At 39.1% G+C, this 21979-nt stretch overlaps 2 protein-coding genes across 3 annotated transcripts in view; both read right to left on the bottom strand.

Annotated features, from left to right (window-relative positions):
* Positions 1 to 21979, bottom strand: part of kcnj15 (potassium inwardly rectifying channel subfamily J member 15) — a 327817-nt gene that overhangs the window by 113211 nt on the left and 192627 nt on the right. The window lies entirely within an intron of this gene.
* ska2 (spindle and kinetochore associated complex subunit 2) lies at positions 19 to 21495 on the bottom strand. 2 transcript variants are annotated; one of them, XM_078286758.1, is made up of 6 exons: positions 21293 to 21495; positions 7133 to 7225; positions 6647 to 6823; positions 4812 to 4886; positions 3183 to 3225; positions 266 to 432 (listed from the first exon to the last, which is right to left on the bottom strand). In XM_078286758.1, the coding sequence occupies exons 1-6, from the start codon at positions 21323 to 21325 to the stop codon at positions 407 to 409; spliced, it is 447 nt and encodes a 148-aa protein (XP_078142884.1). In that variant the 5' UTR covers positions 21326 to 21495; the 3' UTR covers positions 266 to 406. The 2 variants fall into 2 exon arrangements, with proteins under 2 accessions (XP_078142883.1, XP_078142884.1); XM_078286757.1 differs by lacking the exon at positions 3183 to 3225 and having other exon boundaries at positions 19 to 432.

Here is a 21979-nt window from a genome sequence, read left to right as displayed (position 1 = left end):
ATTCTTTAAAGAACCTTTATTTCCAAAGACACATCTTTCAAGAATTGAGAAAAACTCAACTACCACAGCTCCATGCATTTTACTATTTTACAACACATTAAGTATGGTTTGACTTAATCCAAGGGTCACAAAACTTTTTTCTACATATGGGAGAATGTCAGATGTCAGAAAAAACACCAACATACAGAACACAAAGGATGCACATTCTTTAAGTATGGGCTTAAAACCTTTAGAGTTTGATCTTTCACCACACACTGTGACAGCAGTGCAGCCTCTCAACAGTCTCTTGGTTGCATTTAGCCATTTCATATTAGCAGGCGAATATTTCCTTCCTTGTCCAGCTCTACCAAGGAGAGGTGCTGCAGGATCTTCAGCTTGGCGTCGCTGACCTTCATGTTCAGCTGCTTCATCTTCTGCAAACTGAGGGAGCCGCTGCAAAGAAGACAAGAGTAAACACAATGTTTTCAGCAACACCTTGACTGATTCCACAGGTAGGGAGTATAATATACAAGCTGACGTTACTTTTTCTAACAACAGTAACCTCTATGTGTAAGTTCACTGCTGTTGCTCATCATGGCACAGCTGGGGATTTGAATGTAAAGAGTTAACAGTTGATTGCAGTTAATTAACTATTAACTCCAGTTAATAGTTAATTCCACTCTCTGATACTCTTTCACTGAGGTAGTTCTATCATCAGTCTGTGATGTTCAATGCATTTCAGGAGTTATTTTGTGTTGTCATTTACTTTCCTGAACCCACTTTCTACTGCACTGCATTCTGGTCTAGTGATGCTATACTGTCGGTGGAGAAATTAATATCTCTCTTCTGCGATGGATTTCTCCCTGTATGATTGTTGAACATCGGTGCAAAATGGCGGCTCTAGAAAGAAGCCTTCGCTCTTTGATTCCGAGGGACTGACGCCAAAACCTGATGTTTACCGTTGATGTTTTAGATCGCTGATTTTTTTTCTCCTATTAAACTCCATTGAAGCTGCACTGGAAATCTGTCAACGTGACATCATGTTATCTATGTGGCGAATTATCCACAGAATCCACCAAACAAAATTGACCCAAGAATGCAATGCGCATGGCCAGTAGCTGTTTTACAACAGTGTTTTAGGGTGTATTTTCCATTTAATATGACTCTCATAGTGAAATACTGGTGCAGCTGCTGGTAGAAAGCATTGAGGTCTGCCAGCTTGACGTTGCAACGTATGCTGAGAGGAACAGTGTCCAGTGTGGCTTCATTCAGGTCCTCAAACTCACTGGCCTTTAAGGCTGTGAACAGAGAAATGTGGAGATCAAACAGTCTAATAAAGAGTCAAAAACAAATGGCACATGATGCAGAAATATGTCACACACCACCTTTAAAACACATTGCACAAATAAATGCAGTGACTTGTATGTAACCCACCATTTGAAAAAATATGTAAAACCACCTGAATAAATGCTTTTCAATTTTCATTAATATATTATGACTTGTACATAAACCTGGATGTTAATATTTTCCATACACACATATCCATTTGTGTAGCTGAATATGGTTCAGTTATGCAAATGGATACGTTTGTGTGGAAGACATTCAAGTTCAATTCATTTATTTATATAGCCCTTAATCACAAGCATGTCTCAAAGGACTTGAATGAGCCTAACTAGATCTAACTGATCAACAATCAGTCACAGATGATTACTGATGTAATACAGGATGCAACAAAATAAAACAAGAAAGCAAAGCACAAGAACATAGCATGTTGGAGAAGAATAACAAGCCACCAAGCTTTCACCTTTAGTGCATCCAAGAAAACCTTATTAGGAAAAAATGGAAGAACCCTTGACATATTTACAAATCAATTTACTTTTTTTTTTCTTCAAATGGTGGGTTACAGATGCAAATTACTATTTATTTGTAAAAATGTGATCTCTGACATATTTGTCATGTGACATTTGTTTTTGCCTCCTTATGAGACTTGAGTTTGATCTCCACAGAGAAACAAGTCTCTTACAACTTGGCAAACTGTATTGGCAGGTTGTGTGAATCTACAGCAATGAATACTGAATGATATTTACATTCTGACTATGAGGTGCTGTTGCCTCCTGTGTGTCAGAATGTACATTATATTTTATGAGTTATGTTAGCTGTCACTGTGTCCCTGCACTAATGTCACCAACAAATTCCTCTACATGTATGTAGTAAGTTTAATTCTAAATAACTCAATATTTGCCAGCATGTCCTACTTAATAACTTTTTAATTGCATATAAAACTTGAAATTTAAAAGGACAAGTAACTGCCTAATATTGGTAATACTTTTAATACAGTATGATATTGTAAACAAGCTACTCTGGATTAGACACTAGGTTATCATAAGTCCAAAACTGTTGACTTGTAGTTTATCTAAATTTGTCAGTGTTGTGTAAGACAATAGTTCTCAACGTGGGGTCCGGGGACCACCAGGGGTCCTTGAGGGGATTCCAGAGGGTCCCCAGGAAAATGATGAATTGTTAAACTTCACCATTATTTAATTTACAAGAAGTTAACACAATTAGAGAATGTAGAAGAATGACTGTTTTGATCATAGTTTCTCTGTTATCTCTCTACTTACAATACAGATAGTCATGGAAAACAAAATCATATCTAACAATACAAATATTCTCAGATTTGGGTCAAATGGGGGTCCGTGGGCCTAATGTGGACTACATTATGGGTCCATGATATGAAAAAGGTTGAGAATCACTGGTGTAAGAGAACAAGACCAAGTTGGACTCTTAGCCCATGCTGCCACCTAGAGGCATTTTGGGGTATTTTCATAGTTGAGCAGTGATTCCCTGCAGGCTGCACTGCCTCTGTTTACCACATTCTAGGGATGTGAAATTTATAAAACAATATGATATAAACAATAATCACACTATTTCAGCAATTTGAATCACAATACTGAATCTTGCAATTTCACAAGAAGTTGTAATTTTCTCAGAGGGAGAAATATTTGAGAATTAAACAGCAGCATCATCTTTGCCACCCAGACTGACCCACATATTTTGTGCATCCAGCGGAGTTTTAGCTGCCAGTGCTGTCTTTGGACATTTGCATTGAACAGAGAATGTCAAGATGATTGTAAATGTCTGATCTGCTGAAAAATGATTATTGCCCACAACAGAGTATGTCAGGTTGAAGATGTCACACTCACACGGCGGCTGCTGCTGGCTGGAGCCTGCTGTAGGAGGAGGCACCTGGAAGCAAACATCCACATCAGCCTGTTTCAGCTACAGCATTTTCAGAAATTAAGAGGAAACTGCAAATGCATATGATGCCGCATTATGGCAAGCTGGCAAACAGTCATGTACCAAACAAAATGTGAAAATATCCTTTCCTAACCAATTCAGAAGATCGGGCCTAATATTCATCTTTAAAAGCATTTTGCTTTGCTTCATTAGGGCATACAAAAGGAATTAATCTGTGATTGGATCAACCTCTAGAACAATGGTTCTCAACGTGGGGTCCGGGGACCACCAGGGGTCTCTGAGGGCGTTCCAGGGGGTCCCCAGCAAATTGATGAATTGTTAAAGGATAACGCTGGTGTTTTTTTAATGCATTTCTTACCGTCAACAAATCCTATGAAAATAACAAAATCAACAATGCGTTTGCTCTACTCCCGTTACTTTCTGACTTCCCACGTTCCCTTTTTAGCCTTCAAACTGGAAGTCATTGGCTCCAATTGTAAGCTAAAAACCTTTAAATACAGCTCACAAAGACATAGTTTCAATTTTAAAAATCGCTAACTGTTACCATGAAAAGTCAGGCTATTGTAGTTATTACCAAATCAAATTAAAATGGGAACAAATTCTTCATTACGCCGGGGACTATTTTCGGTGCTACGGAACGACTTTCCTGAGATGGAAAATGTGTTTACAGTCGGCTTATTAAGTTGTTTGAGGAAAAAGTCGGCCGGCCCGGTGCATCGCGATGATGAAATATGTTGCCCAGAGCAACGGCATGGCTCTTTGACGTGTTTTTAACCGTTTATTTAATAAAATGGAGTTCTATGGCTACTGAGATATGGCTTTATTGGGCATCGGCTACATGGACGAGACTTGTTAGCAAAACAAATTCATTGCCGATTTTGTTATTTTCATAGGATTTGTTGACGGTAAGAAATGCATTAAAAAACACCAGCTTTATCCTTTAAACTTCAGTGTTATTTCATTTACAAGAAGTTAACACAATTAGAGAATGTAGAAGAATGACTGTTCTGATCATAGTTTCACTGTTATCTCTCTACCTACAATACAGATAGTTATGGAAATCTCTAACAATAAAAATATTCTCAGATTTGGGTCCGAGAGGCAAAATCTCATCAAATGGGGTCCGTGGCTTTAATGTGGAGTAAATTAGGGGTCATTGATATGAAACAGGTTGAGAATCACTGCTCTAGACCAATGGTATTTCAATCCTCAACCTATTGTAGGTCATCTGTAACCAATCACAGAAAAGTATTTGATGTGACCCACAAATTCCGGCTTTACTCATATGGGTACACATCTACCATGTGCTGACACTGGGGATTCCAGGGTCCAATCTTGACCAGAGATCAGGACTAGGATGGTCAAAAGTGGAGTACTACATTATATTGTGTTATGAGTGTGGCGTTTGGATTTACAGCTCCCTATATTTTAAATCTTAAATCTGGGGTATGGATCTTCAGAGTGCTAGACTTCTGCATTATCTGAGGAAAGGCTGGCCACACTTTTGAATTGCCTATAAAATTGAAAAGAAGGTATGACTGGTAGCTGTGTGGGGGGTGGAGGGCCTGCCTTACCTCTGTTGTGTTCTGATTGACAGCTGAACCAAGGAGCTCTGCCGCCTCCTGTTCCGACTCCGTCAGCGGCAAAACCTACAGCATTTAGCAAGGACAGTGTCAAAAGTCGTAACCAAGGTTCCTATATATTTTTTGAATGAAATCCCATGGCATATTGTGAAATTTCCATGACCTATATTATCAGCATTTATGTTCATATGCTACATTTGTTGTTGAACAGCTGGTTCGAATGTCCCAGGTCTCATTGTGACTAGCTACAACTAGATGTGGGACTTTATTATTTGCACTATTATTCCTTCAAAAGGTGACTAGGTCCACCAGAACCAAGCTGGATTCAAACACTTGACTGACCGGGGTAAATTAACCAGATTATGATCAAACATTCAGACATTTCTAAAACTTTTGTTTATACACCATTTTGCATAACATCCAGGCCTGGAAAACTCACTCCTCAAAGTTCATGACTATTGCAGGTTTTCTATGACCATGGGAACCATACATGCATACATACGAATTATTAGGGGTGTCACGATTTCGATTCTAAATCGAAAATCGATCAAAATGAGCGTTTCGACCTTCGAAATCACAAGCAGGTTCGCGATTCTCCCAGTATTTTTTTTCTCTCCACCCCTGCCTACTTGCACGCGTCTGACGAAAAAAAACAACAACATTTCAATGACGACACAGCGTAGCTGCTAGAGAGCGCCCGTTCTATATTTCCCATCATTTTTAAATAGTTTAAAATGTACCAAAAACTGAAAATCAAGTTATCAGCTTTGTTTTATATATACTTCAAGTTGTCATCGATGAACTGGAACCGGAAAATACTGTATATCTGGTGACACTGAGACGTTTGATTTTCTCCGGGTTTAGTCGTCCTCCAGCTGTAAAAATGGCTTCACCGGCTAAGCGTCACACTTTTAAAACTTTCTGGAAGCTGTCAGATTGTGCTGTGAGACAGAACCTGACCCGCCGTATGTAGTGGAAAGTTACGAAGACATTGTGAGTTGAAGTGTTTTGATTGAAATCGTTTGTTCTTGCTCGATAAAACAAGACACAAGATCACCTTCACTAAACCACGGGACTACCTGGCTCTCACCGCCGGAGACGGACGCTGGTTTCCCGGAGGCAGTGCGCCGAAGAGTCGGTAGGAGGACTGGCCGGGCTGCGGCGACTTTTATCCATATAAGTTTGGCGACTTTTTCCATATTTGTTTGGCGACTATTACTGCCTGATCTTATTACTGTGTGGGCTGAAGCGCTGGAGGTTTTGTATGTATTGTGAAAGCTTATCGTTAGCCAAGATAGGAAGGATCTGTTTTGTTGTCATACTGTGAATGACACTTCAGTAAGGACACGCCCTGAATCGCCTTGCCATGTATTTGGTACCAAATTAAAAGGGAAAGTTGTGTTTTTTTAAATGGAAAAACTTTGAAAAAATTTGACCATATGACCTTAGTGTGGTACATTCCAAAAAAAAAAAAATATGGCAGTTATATCACACTTGATACCATCTTTTTAAAGAAGAATTTAAAAATGTAAATGACAGTTGTCAGGGCATAAAACCAATCATCTGTTGATCTTTACAAATCAAGACTCGATAGTCTAACAATGGCATAGCCGTCAGTGCTGAAAAAAAAAATGTTTAAATCGAAAATCGAATCGTGACCTTAAAATCGAAAGTCAAATTGAATCGTGGATTTGGAGAATCCACGTTGTTTTTTTGTTTTGTTGTTTTATACAATAAAACAAAAAAACAACCTGTGCAACACATGGTGTAGTAGCAGAAATGTAGTTTTACAGCAGGCTTCAACAGTCATGTGTGTGTGTGGCTACCTGCACATCAGCAGTCTCTTGGAACTGTTGCATCAGTTGCATCACACTGTTCAGGTTTCTTCTGATGGAGTCCATGGACTCCTCCTGAGCAGCTGCTATCTCCTTCACCTGAGAGCACAGGGCCGTGTGCTTGGCCTTGATGGCCACCAGGTTCTCCAGCAACACCACCGGGTTTTCCTGTCATCACAGTGTGAATCATTAGCCAACATGGACAGAGCACAGACACACCGACCTCCATGACCAACATTACTGGTTTTGTTGCATGGCAACAGTGCCATGGTGTGTTTCTCAAAGAAAAAGTTGAAGTTGTTTCATATGGCTACGGTTTGAAGTACAGTACCTTTTCAGTCTACATCTGATCATTAGATGATCAGTGACTGCTGCTGATAGCGATCAGGATCAAAAAGACAAACAAATCTCTTGTGTAGTTTGTCTGTTCTCTATACACTGCACCTTCAGTTCTGAGAATTTTTTTGAAACAATCACCTCAGCAGGAGATCCATTCTCTGTGGTCTGATTGACGAAGTCCAGCTTCAACCTTTTCTCAATGTAGTCCAGGTCAGCCTCCGACTTCTGGAACTGAAGAAACACTCTGTTTAATGAAAATTTTCACTGCTTTCATCAGCTCATAAATGCAGCATTTATTAAAAAAAAAAAAAAAAAAAAAAAAAGTACAAACTGCTGCAGTTGCACAAAACAAGATAACTCAGATATTTTTTTTTACTTGACAGTTTACTCACTCCTTTGTCTGCTACGTAAGTTCAATGACATGGTCTAATGACAGATGTTGAATCTATTGTTTTTGTGTTGCATGTATTTTCAATTGAGTGTAGAACACTATTTTCCAGCTCAAAGTTTAAGTTTCAGCCAACAAACATTTTAGTTATTTAGAGTTAAATACAAGCTTTTTAAATGCCCAGAAAATATAGCCGCATTCTAACACACACTGCAGTTATACAGCAAATGCTCGCATGTCTTGGAAGAAAATTACACAGCACCATCAAGCCTTTGCCACCCTGAATAAAACCCACATTTTCTCTGCCTCATCGTCTTATTTGCTTCCTTATCTCACTGTCTGTCATGTTACCTTTTGAAAAAAAAAACAGACTATTGTCCACAACAGGAAAACCATTCAAATGCCATTACATAGTTTCCAAATCACATTGAGTCAGTGGGTAAAAAAATAAGCCAGTGTCAGAATGGTAAAGCAGTACGAGGTGATGTGTGTCAGTGGCCATCGGCTACAGCGCTGTCTGCCAGTAGTTTGGTTTCACCTCTCCAGGTGGAATGGCTCAGAGTTTACAGAGGGGAATGTAACGTGGTTTGACGCCGCGAGAAACAGCGCCTTGAAGTAAACTCACTCCTAAATAAACTCCTTTTACTATACAATTCTTTTTGTTTCCCTTTTTTTTTTTTTTACATTTTTGACACTATTAGAGGGCAATATGATGGCTTTCCCTCCCTTCCTACAACAAACATCACACTGGAACTCTCATTGATCAATGGGTTGGTCTGAGGCTGCATCCAGCAGCAGAGTTTGTACTTTGAAGGCACTAAATAGAAAGCAGTTTTAGGCTCCTACCATCACTGCCAGCTTACCTATAGCTAATCACATTGTCAAAGAGCTCTATGGAGGCAGGGAAATTGGAGATAAATTATTGAGATATATCATGAGACGACTGCACTAATGTTACGAGCGAAATGAAATGGAACAAAACATGAACATGAACCATTTAAAGCAATATTCCACTTAGTTTTAACATGGGGGTTATTCAGCACTTGAGCACCATGAAAACCAGAATATAAACTACTCACCAAGATCGGATGCAGCTAGACGAGTTTGTAGCGTTTGGATTTTTACTTCCCATTAATTTGAATGAAAACTGACATTGAACATGTTGCTGAACAGATTCAACAACAGATCCTGCTGCTGTGATTTTCAACTGACGTTTGGTCATATTCTTTAGAGCATAGTTTCGGCAAATAGCATTTTTATTGATAGAAGAGAACATAGCGGAGGTATGCATCCCTCCGCCCCGAGAAATAGCAGAGGCATGTATCACTCCGCTATGTTCTCGTCTATCAATAAAAATGCTATTTGCAGAAATTATGTTATAAAACATATGACCAAATGACGCTACAAACTCCTCACAGCTGCATCTGATCTTGCTGATTAGTTTATATTCTGGTTTTCATGGCGGTCAAGTGCCAAATAACCCCTATGTTAAAACTAAGTGGAATATTGCTTTAAGAATTGCTAAGTATCTACACATTGAGCAGACAAAGCACCTGACCTGTGATTTGATTACAGCGTACCACTGCCTGTCATGGGTTACTGATTAATCTTCCTTGCCTTATATCCCAATGTAGAGCAATTTGACATCACTCTGCCCACCAAAACGTGTCAAGTTACTGTCTAACACAAACCATTACAAACAAAGAATCATAAGCTTCACCTCTGTTTTTACAATAGGAGCAAACCTCCTTCCTCCTGCACTGGTACAGCGCTACAACCAAGTGAAACCAAGTGTGGAGATATAGATATTGCCAAAATATGATATCACGGTATTTTCAAGATTTTGGATGGTTCAGTGATATTGATGGCATTTTGTCTTTTAATAATACAATAATATACTGAACCAAAATATGAATGCAACATGTAAGTTAGAGTTAAAATATCCCACAAATTTTCCATGAAAGGCTTATTTCTCTCTAATCTTGTGCACAACTTTGTTTACCTCCCTGTTAGTGAACCTTTGCCCACAATTAATCTGAAATGATTTTCTTAAATGAACAGCAACCAAAATCTTGAAAATTGTTGCACTATGCTTCCTGAGTAGTGTGTATAAGCAAGTGAAACTTGGAGAGTGAAACGGAACTGAATCAAAAACAGGCAAGAAAACTTTGTCGATTAAGAAATATTCTTTTTATTTTTAAGGGTTTCCATCACTACATAAAACAAAGTGGGTAGGTTACATACTATCTTCAAGTACCTGTATTTAAATTGTGCAAAAACAATCAAAGTAATGAAAATATTTTTTGGTAACTGTTTACAGTGGTCTTATTCCAGTATATTAATCTGTATTAACCTATGGTAGTATAGTACAAAATATTACTGTGTAGGTACTTGATGAAAGTCTCCCTAACACATGTACTTACAGTGATGAAACACACCATTTCAATGATTTCATGTACATTTATCAAGTTTCTAGGAGTAGGTTTGTTGACTCCACACAGAAGTAGAATTTAACAACACAAAAAGAAGACTAATTATGTTCCAACAAGCAGGTAAAATAACAAAAAGGTAGAGTCAAGTATTTCAAACATGCAGTGGTAAAAATATTTGACTGTTACTGAAGGCCTGAGGCTCAAATGCACCGTCTCTAGAGGCTGCTGGCTGACACATACACATATACACAGTCTCAGTGTATATGTGTATGTGTCTGGCTGGCTGGTGGGCTGACTCTTTCTCTCTCACACACACACACTTTCTGGGTGTGTGTTTTACCCACCAGACATCTGGCACCTATACAAGAAAAGGAATGCTTACCTAGTCAGCTAGACACTATAGCCGTATAAACCCAAACACTAAAACCCTATAAGCAATATTGCACTACTCTGAACAAACTGGACAGCAGAGGCAATACTGATAGGGTTCCAGGATTCAGTCGAGTCCTATACAGAATCCTATTAATGGATCAAAGTAGAAAGTATGCAAAATATTTAGACTAGGATACGTATGTTTTTGTGTCTCTGTTTTAATTTGATTGATTTGATTTTATTTGGATCTCTTTTAGCCTATTGGCTAATCTTCCAAGAGTCCACATTAAAAACATTTAAGCATACAATAATTCATATTATACAACACATAATTATTGACACACATATATCATATACATACATGCATGGCACCTATAACCTACATACATTGACACTTATCCCGTATGGACCTACATATATACACATATTAATCTACATGTGTTCACTCTACAAACCTACTGACAGTGCAATACAATAGTGTGATGATAACTACATTTAAATCTTGAAATCTTGCAATCAACAATCCAGCTGCCGTACTGTTCTTGAGTGAGTTATTGTAATGAATTCCATAATTTAACAGTTCTGAAAATAAAAGTCCGTCTTCCCATTTCAGTTTTTATTTTTGGTAGTACATAATGATTTTTATCTCTTATTCTTATGTTAACTTGATGTTTATCACGTACTAATAGCAGTTTGTCCTTAATACTAACTGGCTTTTTAAACTTTTGAATTTTTGAAATTAGTACTATAGAATGTTGTCTCACATGCTCTACTACTGTGGGCCATCCCATTGTAATATGTAGTTCACTCACTCCTTTTTCAAACCCACACCTTAAGACCATTCTTGCTGCCTTGTTAAGTGTGATCTGCAGTCTCCTCATATCTCTCTGAGCTGCATTGCCCCACACTGCACAGCAATAATTAATGTGACTATAGATTAGACTATGAGATATTACCTTTAGAATGTCTTTAGATAAAAACTTTGCAATTCGTCCAACCATTCCTGCCATTTTCATCACTCTTTTAGAAAGATCTGTAATATGAGCCGTCCATGAGAGATTGTTTTGTATTTTAACTCCCAATAATTTGACTTCTGTAACCTCTTTAATTTGAACACTGCCATATGTTAAATACCATGGCTTCAATTTCTTCCTCTTTCTTGTAGTACATATAATCATATTTTTCGTTTTATTTACATTTAATGCCAATTTATTGTTTTCCACCCATTTGATGACACATTTAAAATCATTTGATAAATATTCATGCAACTGAGTTTGTGAATCTGCCACTGCAGTGATGGTTGTATCATCTGCAAACATATGTGCATTTGAGTTGGCTAACACTAAGGGAAGATCATTTGTGTATATAATAAATAACAATGGTCCGAGGCAACTCCCTTGTGGGATGCCACAGGTAATCATACGTGGAGAAGAAAAGGAGCCATTAACATAAATAGATTGCTTTCTACCGTTTAAATAAGATTTCATCCAATTAATTTTTGACAATATAGTGGCTCATTTCATAAACCTTCCATCTCTACCCCTTATTAGCAACTTGTTTTAAGGATGCTTTCACCTAACGGTCCTTTTGCTTAGTCCAACCCAGCTTGACGTTGATACGTTGTTTACTTTTTTTTTCCAAGTGGTCCAGCTTTTTTCAACTCCAATTCTGAAGTGGAAATTTTCCACTTACAGTACAGTCTCATTCTGGTAGGACACAGGAAGCATCCTTTTAAGGTACCTTGTTGTTTTGAAGGAAGCATACAGTGGTTCCTTACAGTAGGACATCCCACAACACCTTATAACATCAAAGAAGAAAAAGAAGAACGAAACTTCCCCAAACTCCGCTAAAATCAATGGTGGACTCAAGTCCCCATTTCGACAGATAGTACGACCGTAAAAAAAAAAAAAAAGCATACATCTAACATTTTAAAAGAATTTTTACGTGAAAACTCAACAGGGAATCATATTACATCATTTTAATACAGTCAAGTGTTTCTGGAGTGCCGCTGAAATTACTTTTACCAGTCAGATGGAGCGTCCTGGCATAGTTTAGCTAGCAATAACAATACTACTGCAGCAGAGCCTATTCAAGGCTTAGTTTTAAGGTCGATAAATTAACTGCTGCTGTCGCGGGGCTAAAAATCTTGCACCCTATTTTCCAACCAGCCAGACCAAACCACCTCTGACTCCTTCCAGCATGCTCCTGAGTTTTGCCCCATGCACTCTGCCCCACAGGAGGCTCTCTGGTGACTATGCTTGTTGAAGTGTTGAAGTTGGCATTCCCACCTGTTGATGAAAGTTCAAACATCCATGAATATGCTATATTACTGAAGTAACATGTTACTGAATGAGTAGGGGAGAATGAGGCAAGGAAAAGACACTTTTTACAAGTATTCATCCCTCTTCATGTGTTTTTACATTTGTGAACACCTAGGACAGCATTATGTTAGTCTATGGCAAAAATTGCAGTCGATAAAAGTATAAAATTGGAATAGCAGGGTGTTAGTTGGCCGCAATGACGAAGCAAGACTGGCCGTGCTGAGGCAGGAAAAACCCTAACCAACAGCGAACTACTCCTGAGTAAGTAAATGCATTTACAAATTGACCATTCACCAGATAATCAAGTTGGTGAGATGCAAAATCTGTGCTACTACATCAATATCTAGACTAGATCATACACTTACCACTTTCATCTGACTCCACAATGTCTGCTGAGTAACTGCTGCCATCATCTGCAGGTGCAGTGTTGCTATCCTCTCAGCTACAGAGCTGAGAAATGCTTCAGACCTCTCTTCATATGATTCCACAACATCCTCTGGATTAACAATGGGTCTTGTATTAAGTCTTTAGGTCATCATATCATACAAATTTAACCTTTTCATCTGTGGAGCTTCCACGTTTTTTGTACATTTTTATGTACAGTTTTTTTTTTTTACTTCGATACGGCACCGTTCGACCGCTGGAAAACATTCTCATTCATTTTGCAGACATCTGACCTTTTCATAGTTCCACATCTGTTCTATTCCACTCATTTTCAACATATCAAGCAGGCGCGATGTTATGGTGCTACAAACGATTGTCAACATCACAACACAGTCAACCCACAATGCACAGCACTTAGTCTGAATGGTTTTCTCACTTCAAACAATCCGCTCCAGGGTTCACTTGAAAGTGCTCCGAGACCACCTGCCTTAGGTAGATCAGGGAGCGGTTGGTTGGTGCGCACCTGGGTACGATTAGGGTGTTCTCACCTGCCAATACCAGGGGATGAACTTTCCAGACTTCAATTCAATTGTTCCACACAGAGCAGGTGTGAAAGCACCCTAAAACTCTAAAACTTCTAAGGGTTTAGATCATCTTAAGTCAATCTATCATGATTTGATTTGGTTTACAAATTTAAGAGGAAAGCCTTTGTGTAGTCAGTGCAAGCCGGTCTCTGCAGCTTTCAGATGCTTTGACAATACTATTGCACTGCTAGCTGTCCAATACAGTAGTGCAATGAAGTCAGAGCACCTGCCAACAGCATAAGGTTCATAGTTTAGAAACTTTTCCTTGGCTTGGAACTATTCCTGGCCAATGCCCTTTTAACATTGCACTGCTTTTCTAGCAGGGTCACCAGTAGTACAACATAAAAGGGGCACTGGACAGACAGAAACTATTTCCATATTCCAATATTGCAGGTTTATGCAATTTCAGTCCTGAAGAGACACCACTCCTTAATGCAATATTTCATATTGGTAAAACATTTTTACTTCTTATAATGGATCCGTCCATATGACTTCTTTCAACACTCAACCTCCAACATTAGCCATCCTAGAAATCACTGCTGGAACTGGACTGGCATTCACCAGTGCACTGAACCTACACTTCTGAGTTTCACCCATCTGTTTGTCATTTTTACATCAAAATTTGACTTCCTGAAAAACAGTGCATCTTTAATGGCTACCTCATCATGTACCAGTAGGCGTAAATAAAAATTCTAACCAACAATCTCATCACAGATTTTTGAACAATCCTGCCCCTCCCTTCAAAGTGGTATTTGGTTGAGTCTACACTTTTGAATATCCTGTTTCAACAGGAAATAGGCCTACATCAAATTAAGGAAGCAAGGTGCTCTCAAAATGTTGTATCATTGTGACTTTAATTATGGATCCACTACATGAAGACACCATTGCCCAAAATGCAATCTAAGGGTTCATGCTTTGTATCTAAGTTCATAACTGATTGTCTTTATATCTCTAAATCTAGTATCTCTATGATTATGAATTGACCTCACTTGCCTTTTGATTAGGGAACTCATAAAAGAAATCGTACCAAAAGACCTGAAATCATGTTAGAAAGTGTGTTTCTGAACACAATTTCAGATCATATTTAGACTTTAGCTAAATATTATAACAGAATACTTTGATTTTAAAAAGTGGCTGGTAAAAAATGTGAGTGCCCATTAGAATTTAGGAATCGCCCAGGCACAGTGGCTAGTGGATCAAAAAATGTATTTCCCACCCTGCTACCCATTGTAGAGGGTGTCTGGAGGCATCCTCCTCGGGAACTAAATTTTTACAATTGTAACAGCTAAATGCAGCATGCTTGTGCATTCAGAGGAAAAGAACAACATACCGTTCAGGTCTAAAATTTGTTTTTAATTAAATATACAATTAATAAAACATCTCTTGTGCAACTGCCTGCCAACCCAGCCCATCTACCCTCCCAAACAGACATAAAATATGTAGGTCAGATCAAGAGTCATTGGCCTATTTCTTCTGTCTTTTAGCCTGTACAAGGATTTCCTGTGCTGTTTATGTGCTTCTGTCTTGACAGCTTTTCTTCCTCTACTGCTTTTCTCTTTGCACTTGACTCTGTTGAACTGGACAGTGCGTATGTGCATATAATGGGGCTCAGGCATGAGTTCAGTTGTGAGTGCACATACAGGTATAACAAAATTGACTTTTTTCTTCCACCAGCCACAGTGCCAGGTAGCTGAAAAAGTCTAGGTTACCAGCCACTCAGATTATTTACCAACCACTTTGTTTGCAACACAACAATAAAGCAGTAAACTGCAACTGAAAAATAAGAAATGTGCTGTGTTAATGAAAGAAAAAGGTAGATGATTTCCTAATGGGTATTGCAATACATGTGCAGCTTAGTCCATATACCACTTATGTTAGCCAGGTGGCAGATTTTAAATAACACTCCACTGTAACCATATTAGACCTAAAATCAGTACGAAACAACTGTTCCTGTTTCTTCCCCTGACATCAACACTACTTGCCAAAGCTAGCTTGACACCCTAGCTTAGCTAGCTTGCTATTCAAGCTTGGGTCCGGCAACATTCGCTAGCCAGAAAAAGAAAAAAAAAACGGACTGTCGAAAACTGAGCCCACTTTGAATTGTGGTCATCTGGCAACAAGGTTCTGATCGCTTAACTGACCAATTCTTACAAGGATGAATCGGGAGGGTAGCTAATGAAAAGACAATAGATAGCCCATCCCCACTAGTGGAATTTTACTGAAGGGCGACATCTTTGCAGCTCTGATGTTCATAGTGTAGGGGATTGTGTTCATTGGCCCGCACAAGTAGCACCAAAGCCCTTTTCTGAGCAGGAAAAACCCTGTCTGATGAAAAAAACGTAGTTGACTGAAAAAAACAAAACAAAACCGAAAGACTAGAACGCCACTGAACTGAAGCCTGAGCTTAGGCTAATAATAAGCACTGTCTAGTAGGGATGTTAATGATTAATCGACGATCGATTAATCACCGTTAAGAATTTGATCGATCAAGCATATATTAACTGATTAATCAACAATGTAGGCTATGTGCCATTTCTAATTTTTTGCTGAATTCATTTACCACCATGAGGGTGGTAACTACTAGATAATGGCACCAATTGGTTTCGGGTCTCTACCCACACCTGTTCTACCATAGCCACAGAATGGCATCAAACCATTATCACAGTGCTGAAAATATTATTTACTATGATGGGCAATTCATGTAACCTCATCAAGTAAAAAAAGAAACTGCACCCCTTTGTACCCACACTTTGATCTCCTGCCCTCAGGGAGGCGCTATAGGCAACCACGGGCCACCAAAAATGTGTATAGCAAATAATTTTTGCCGAGTGAAATTAAAATATTAAATGCATAGTTAAGCTTCCTGAGCTACTCCTGTAGCCCCTCCCCCTGGTACATTTTCATATAGCCTACTTCTTTGTGTAATCTGTGCTGTACTTTTTGCATTTTTTGAATTATGTGATAAGCTTTATCTGTTATGTCTTTTTATGTTTTTTGTGTTTTCGACAATTGTCTTGTTTGTAAATCTGTGTTGTTTGTGACGAAGCCAAAGACAATTTTCCACATTGTGGACAATAAAGTTTCTAACTAACTAACTAACTAACTAACTGACTGCATTGCAATCCACTGTTTAGTTGAGGTTTCAGCCTCAGGCAATTACTAGAGCATACAACATGGAGAACAAACACCAAGATAAAGACCCACTTGAATCTCACACAGGTGTGACAATCAGTTTAGTCAAATTAACCAATCTGAGCATCATACACACCAAGATGAAGACCACAGAACTGGATAGAACGGTCCTTCCACTGTTTACTATGGTAATTTGGCTAGTACACCATAAAATGGCAACTACAAAAGTTTAAGGGTTAGTTGCTATGGTGACAACGCAAGTCTGGGCATTAAGGTCGCAAAGTGTATCACACTTGCTTGAAAATTGTGCAAATGTGTCTCTTAGCAAACTGTCAAAACTCAACTGAAAGCTGCTGTTTGCGACGAGGTTAACATAGCATTATCAAAGATTGATTGTGCTTCTCTCACTAGATCTTCTCATCAAAATCAGCATATTAGCAAAGCTAGCTGGTAAGCATCACCAAACAGGTAGGCCTACCTTTTAACTTAATATACGTAACTTAGCCTACCTTTAGTGGAGAAGAAAAGTTAGCATTTGCTAACTTCTACTAACTGCACAGATGTCAAAACTTTTGACCTACTTAAAAATACAGCAGAAACTTGTAAAAGAGGACTGCCTAGTGGTGGCATGAGTGACAACTACATTCAGCTGCAATGCCAGTTTTCCACTGCTTTGGTCCTTGCTGCAAAACATCTCACCCCAGCGACTTGCCGTAAGTCGGCTCATACGGAAGCTAGCCCAACGGTACACATAAAAATGGCCGCCACTCCGACCATCCAGGAACGTTGATTTGAATGCGAAAGACCGTACTGTGATGAAGACCCACTTCGAACCCACACACACACACACACGTGCAACACAGTCAATTCATTAGTCAAATTATCTAATCAGAGCATCATCTTTCGAATCATTAATATTGGTAAACGAATACACAAACTACAACAGCACAAGTAATTCAAAGGGACTACAGGATTACATTAAATAAAAGTTCATCATTCATATCCTTTGGTTAGAGTGTCATTTCACGTTGTTTTCAACAAACTCTCAATGGTATGTTACATTGGTTGAAATTTGATGTTGAAAAAGCCTTCAGGAAAAAACTTTAAAAAAACCCTGCAAATTAGCAAAAAATCCAAGACTTTGGGTTGACCTTGACAGTGTTTCCCACAGAATTCGAATGTACTTGAGGTGGTAGGTGGGTTGGCAATGGGGGGGGGGGGGTTGGTTGAGTGCCTTTTTATTCTTGTATTCTCTTATATTGTCAATATACTACCTGGATGGCTGAAAAATTATCTAATGTACTCCATTTTAAATAGTTCCATTTGTCAAACAAATAACTAACCTGTAGATATCTAAAGTACAAAGATAACAGAACTTAAAAATATAAACAGTGCTACACTGTTCTGTTTGTTGCTTGCTTTTGTCTATAAGGTGAAGAATAGAAATGAGACTCCTTTTACAGAGAAATCAGCTGTTCTGCTCCTCTGCCCTGCTACATTTCTCTCTGCTGTCAGTCTCTCCTGTATCTTTACATCGTTAAATTACTAGCCTTTGACATTATTATCTACTCTGTTTTACTGCTCAGCTCCTCTGATCCAGACTGTCCTGCTCCTCCTCAGGACGAGTCCTTTTCCTTCTTTGAAAATATTTTTCAATATTAATCTGAATTGAGGGAGCAAACATTCAGAGTCAGAGTTAAAAAGTTAATATTAACGTTATCAGTCCACTCAGTGGATACTGACTAGCAGCTAGGCTATACAGCGTGCTAATCTCGGAAACTCAGCTGTATTCCGAGTAACATTAACTGTTAGTTCTTCTTTTCGGGAATTCAGTCGGCCGTCTTCTTGGCATGGAAAAAAATATCCCTCACATGTGTGCAGTGGGAGGCGAACAGACGGGTCCGGTGAGAAAGCGAGTGAACGAGAGAGAGAGAGAAGAGAGAGAGCGAGAGAGAGAGAGAGCGAGAGAGAGAGGTCGCGTGGAGCAATTAGGGGCTGAGCGAATCAATGCGCTACACGCAGTTTTACGATTATATAGTTTCATATAAAGTTTTCTGTGTGTGGGAAACCCTGGAGGAGTAACTTAGAGTGAGGGGAGATTGTCCACTAGTTAATCGATCGCGGATGGCGTCGTTCTCTCGGACGGATAAAAAAATAAAAATAAAAAATGCTAAAATGGGTCGCCAAATATACTTTGGCAGCCGTTAACATACCTGGGCGGCCCGCCCAAGTAAAGTCTATGTGTGGGAAACACTGCTTGAGGCAAATTTACAGAGTATAGCCAGATATATGTACCACATTTTGTGTCAATGTGACTTACAGTGCAGTGTACAGAGTTATGACCTTTCAAATGTGGCCTTTAATTATAGCATCCCCATCAGGCCAACTAAGGTCATATTTATGGAGAAGCCTTTGCACACAATTTCCCATCATTCTGCCAAATTTTATATCTCTGTCATGTACCATCTCACAGCAAATTCAGAAACAGCAGAAGAGGAGGAAGAAGAATAAACCAGCACAAAAACAAAAGGGTTTCAGCCCTATGGGCTAGAACCCGTAAAAAGATAACACAGGCAACTGCCCCAATGAGACATCATGTGTAGCCCTATAAATGCAAGTGACAATACTAGCACGATAAAATATACTTCACAGAAGCTTATTGATGATGAATATGGTGGCTTATTAAAAATGAAGAATATCAGACTGACTGCATTGCACATGTCCATGTCCAAATTAAATGAAAAAGGCTTTGAGTTGTACCCATAATGGCGTTAAATATTTTAGGGCTAAGTGTTTTTATTAAGAGATCAACATGTCCGACTGTTGTAGCGCTCAAACGTTTGCGTCTTATGATACATTACAGACTCGTAGTGGTGTTGCTTAGTACACCACATCAGAATCTTGGCAAACTGCCTCCATCTTTTCCAGTGAAATACCACACAGAGCTTTTCCCAGAGCAGGGATTCTCCTGCTGAGGAAGTGAAAAGCCTCCTCCCCATACTCTCTATCCTTCTGCTCCCTCTTCAGGAAAGATGAAACACAGCACTTTACCTGCAAGTTCATGCTAAAGGTAAGCCATGCTGCCATGACACAATTCAGGTTTAATTTGATTGACTTGACTCTGCAACAAATAACATTGAGAGAGAAATTGGCAGTTCCGATGTGAGATTAGGGTAAAAAATATAGGAAATTGTGTGGGCTTAGGCTGAATATTATGAATCATTGTGCAATGGAAAGTAAGTTTTTATTCACCCTCCTCCAACATTAACACTGCAAACTGCATGGTAATGTCATTATGTTACCACACTAAGAGTAAGTCTATACCATCACAGTACTAATTTTGACATGAAGATCTGGCATTTTGCAAAACTATGCTTGAATTATATCAAAAACAACCAAAAGCAGCCAACAGTACATCTGTGCAACATGTACATCTCCGTATGTTCATGACTGACTGCTGGAACATGTGATTTAATTGTATTATGTATTTTCTATTTATGAAAGACTACTGATTAATTAAAAAAAAAATTGTTCTCAGTCGTAAAAAAGAGATCTCAATCTCAATGTTTCAAATGAGACTGCCTTAATACAGTACAACTTAAATATACGATAAATGAAAATGAAAAAATGCTCCTCTCATGAAGAGAGCAAATGACCTGTAGCGTGTCTAAACAGCTCGCTACCCATTCTTTAGTTCTATTCCCTAAATGGATGAGAGATTATTCCATTCTGCACGATTCTGCATGCTATTTGTATAGAGACCAATAGGAAACTGGTTGGGAAAGAGCAAACCCCTGCCGAGTTTCCAATATGAGGTTTGCAAGTTGTCTTATGTTTACCGCAGATGGCAGAAGGGAGCAAACTAGTTAACGTTAGCTGGCTAACTCTGTGTTGACAGGCAATTCATATTGGTCATTCACTGTAAGGATTTTGAAGAAGCAGTCCTCATCTGCATTCCACAATTACAATTACAAACGAGGGCACAAGGTATTATTATTGTAGTGTTAGTTTCATGGGGAGAATGCATGTTTGAATTATAAAGGTAACAAATATATTCTGGAAATGTGTATTGTTGTGCTAATACAACATGCACAGTCGTATTTACACTGACAACAATTACTATCAACCGTCAAAAACCATTCAGAGAGCATTGTGATTTCGTAGTAAAAGGCTTTGATTCCACCCACATCACTCTGGAGAGTTGTCCCTAGCTGCTGGCTTGTTTCATTATCGTGCTACTTCCTGGAAAGAGTCGGTTACCCGGGATTGTCCATTATATCATATGTAACGTTAGTGGAGCCAGCTGAAAGCTAGCTAAAAGGACACCGGCTGTTCGCTTTTTAAAGCAGATACATCTCAAATGGCCTTATAGCAGACACTGGCCGCTTTACTAACGGATTACTTAACGGGCTATAGGCTAAAAACAATGTGGGGCTATAATGTGGTGTTCTATGCAGATACCGAATGGCGCAAAGGAGATTTTAACGGGGCTTCTTTTCCTTTTCATCAATACGAAGAGAAAAACATGGCATGTTGGCTCCTCACGACCTAGCGTTGAATTCCCTATTAATAATTAACCGCCAATTTGCCTAATAGGTTGTTGGTTGTCACTAAATATCGTTAAGCAAAGGTATGCGCATTTTCTGAATGTTTCGTAAAATAAAATAGTTTTGCACAATGCTTACCATCGCCTCTAGCTTTTCAACTGTTGTCTCCATGTTGAATACTTTCCAGCCTGCTGTGGGCTCTGTTATTGGCCAGCTGTCAGGAACGGAGGAAGCCGATTGGCTGGCTGACTGAGACGGAAGCCACTGATAGTTTGTCCATGTAGTCGTGTGGGCGCCATGTTGCTGCCCGTTGTCTTTAGCGGAACGGCTGCCTGTTAAAACGTGATGTCCTTCCTAACTTCACTGTGACAGAAAGCCCAGTACACCCATGAGTACACCACACATCAGCCATCACTGAAGTCACTAGCTACTTTGGAGCCAAGGGGGAGGAAGGTGGAGCTAACATGGCTGCCATGCAACAACTCAGTCCCAGCTTCCTTGGTCCCAGCCTTACGTCAGATGGGAAGGCAAGTCACGGCGTCTCCTGCCGGTAGCGTTCAAACTAAGACACAAAAATTATGACCCCGCCTGACTATCTCATATTAGATGATGATGATGATGATGATGATGATAATACTTTATTGTCAGATCCAGTCTGAAATTTTTCTTGCATCACAGCAGCTCCATTTGCAACATCACAAAAAAGACAAAAATTAAGACAGGACACAAAGATACATACATTCAACATATCATTACAATCACAAAAGACAATATTCAAGGCCCTTCAACGTACATTTGATCTGGGATTAAGCTCTATATTTAATT

This window comes from Centroberyx gerrardi, chromosome 11, assembly GCF_048128805.1.
Source record: "Centroberyx gerrardi isolate f3 chromosome 11, fCenGer3.hap1.cur.20231027, whole genome shotgun sequence".
NCBI lineage: Eukaryota > Metazoa > Chordata > Actinopteri > Beryciformes > Berycidae > Centroberyx > Centroberyx gerrardi.
This window is presented reverse-complemented; position numbering and strand designations above follow the sequence as displayed.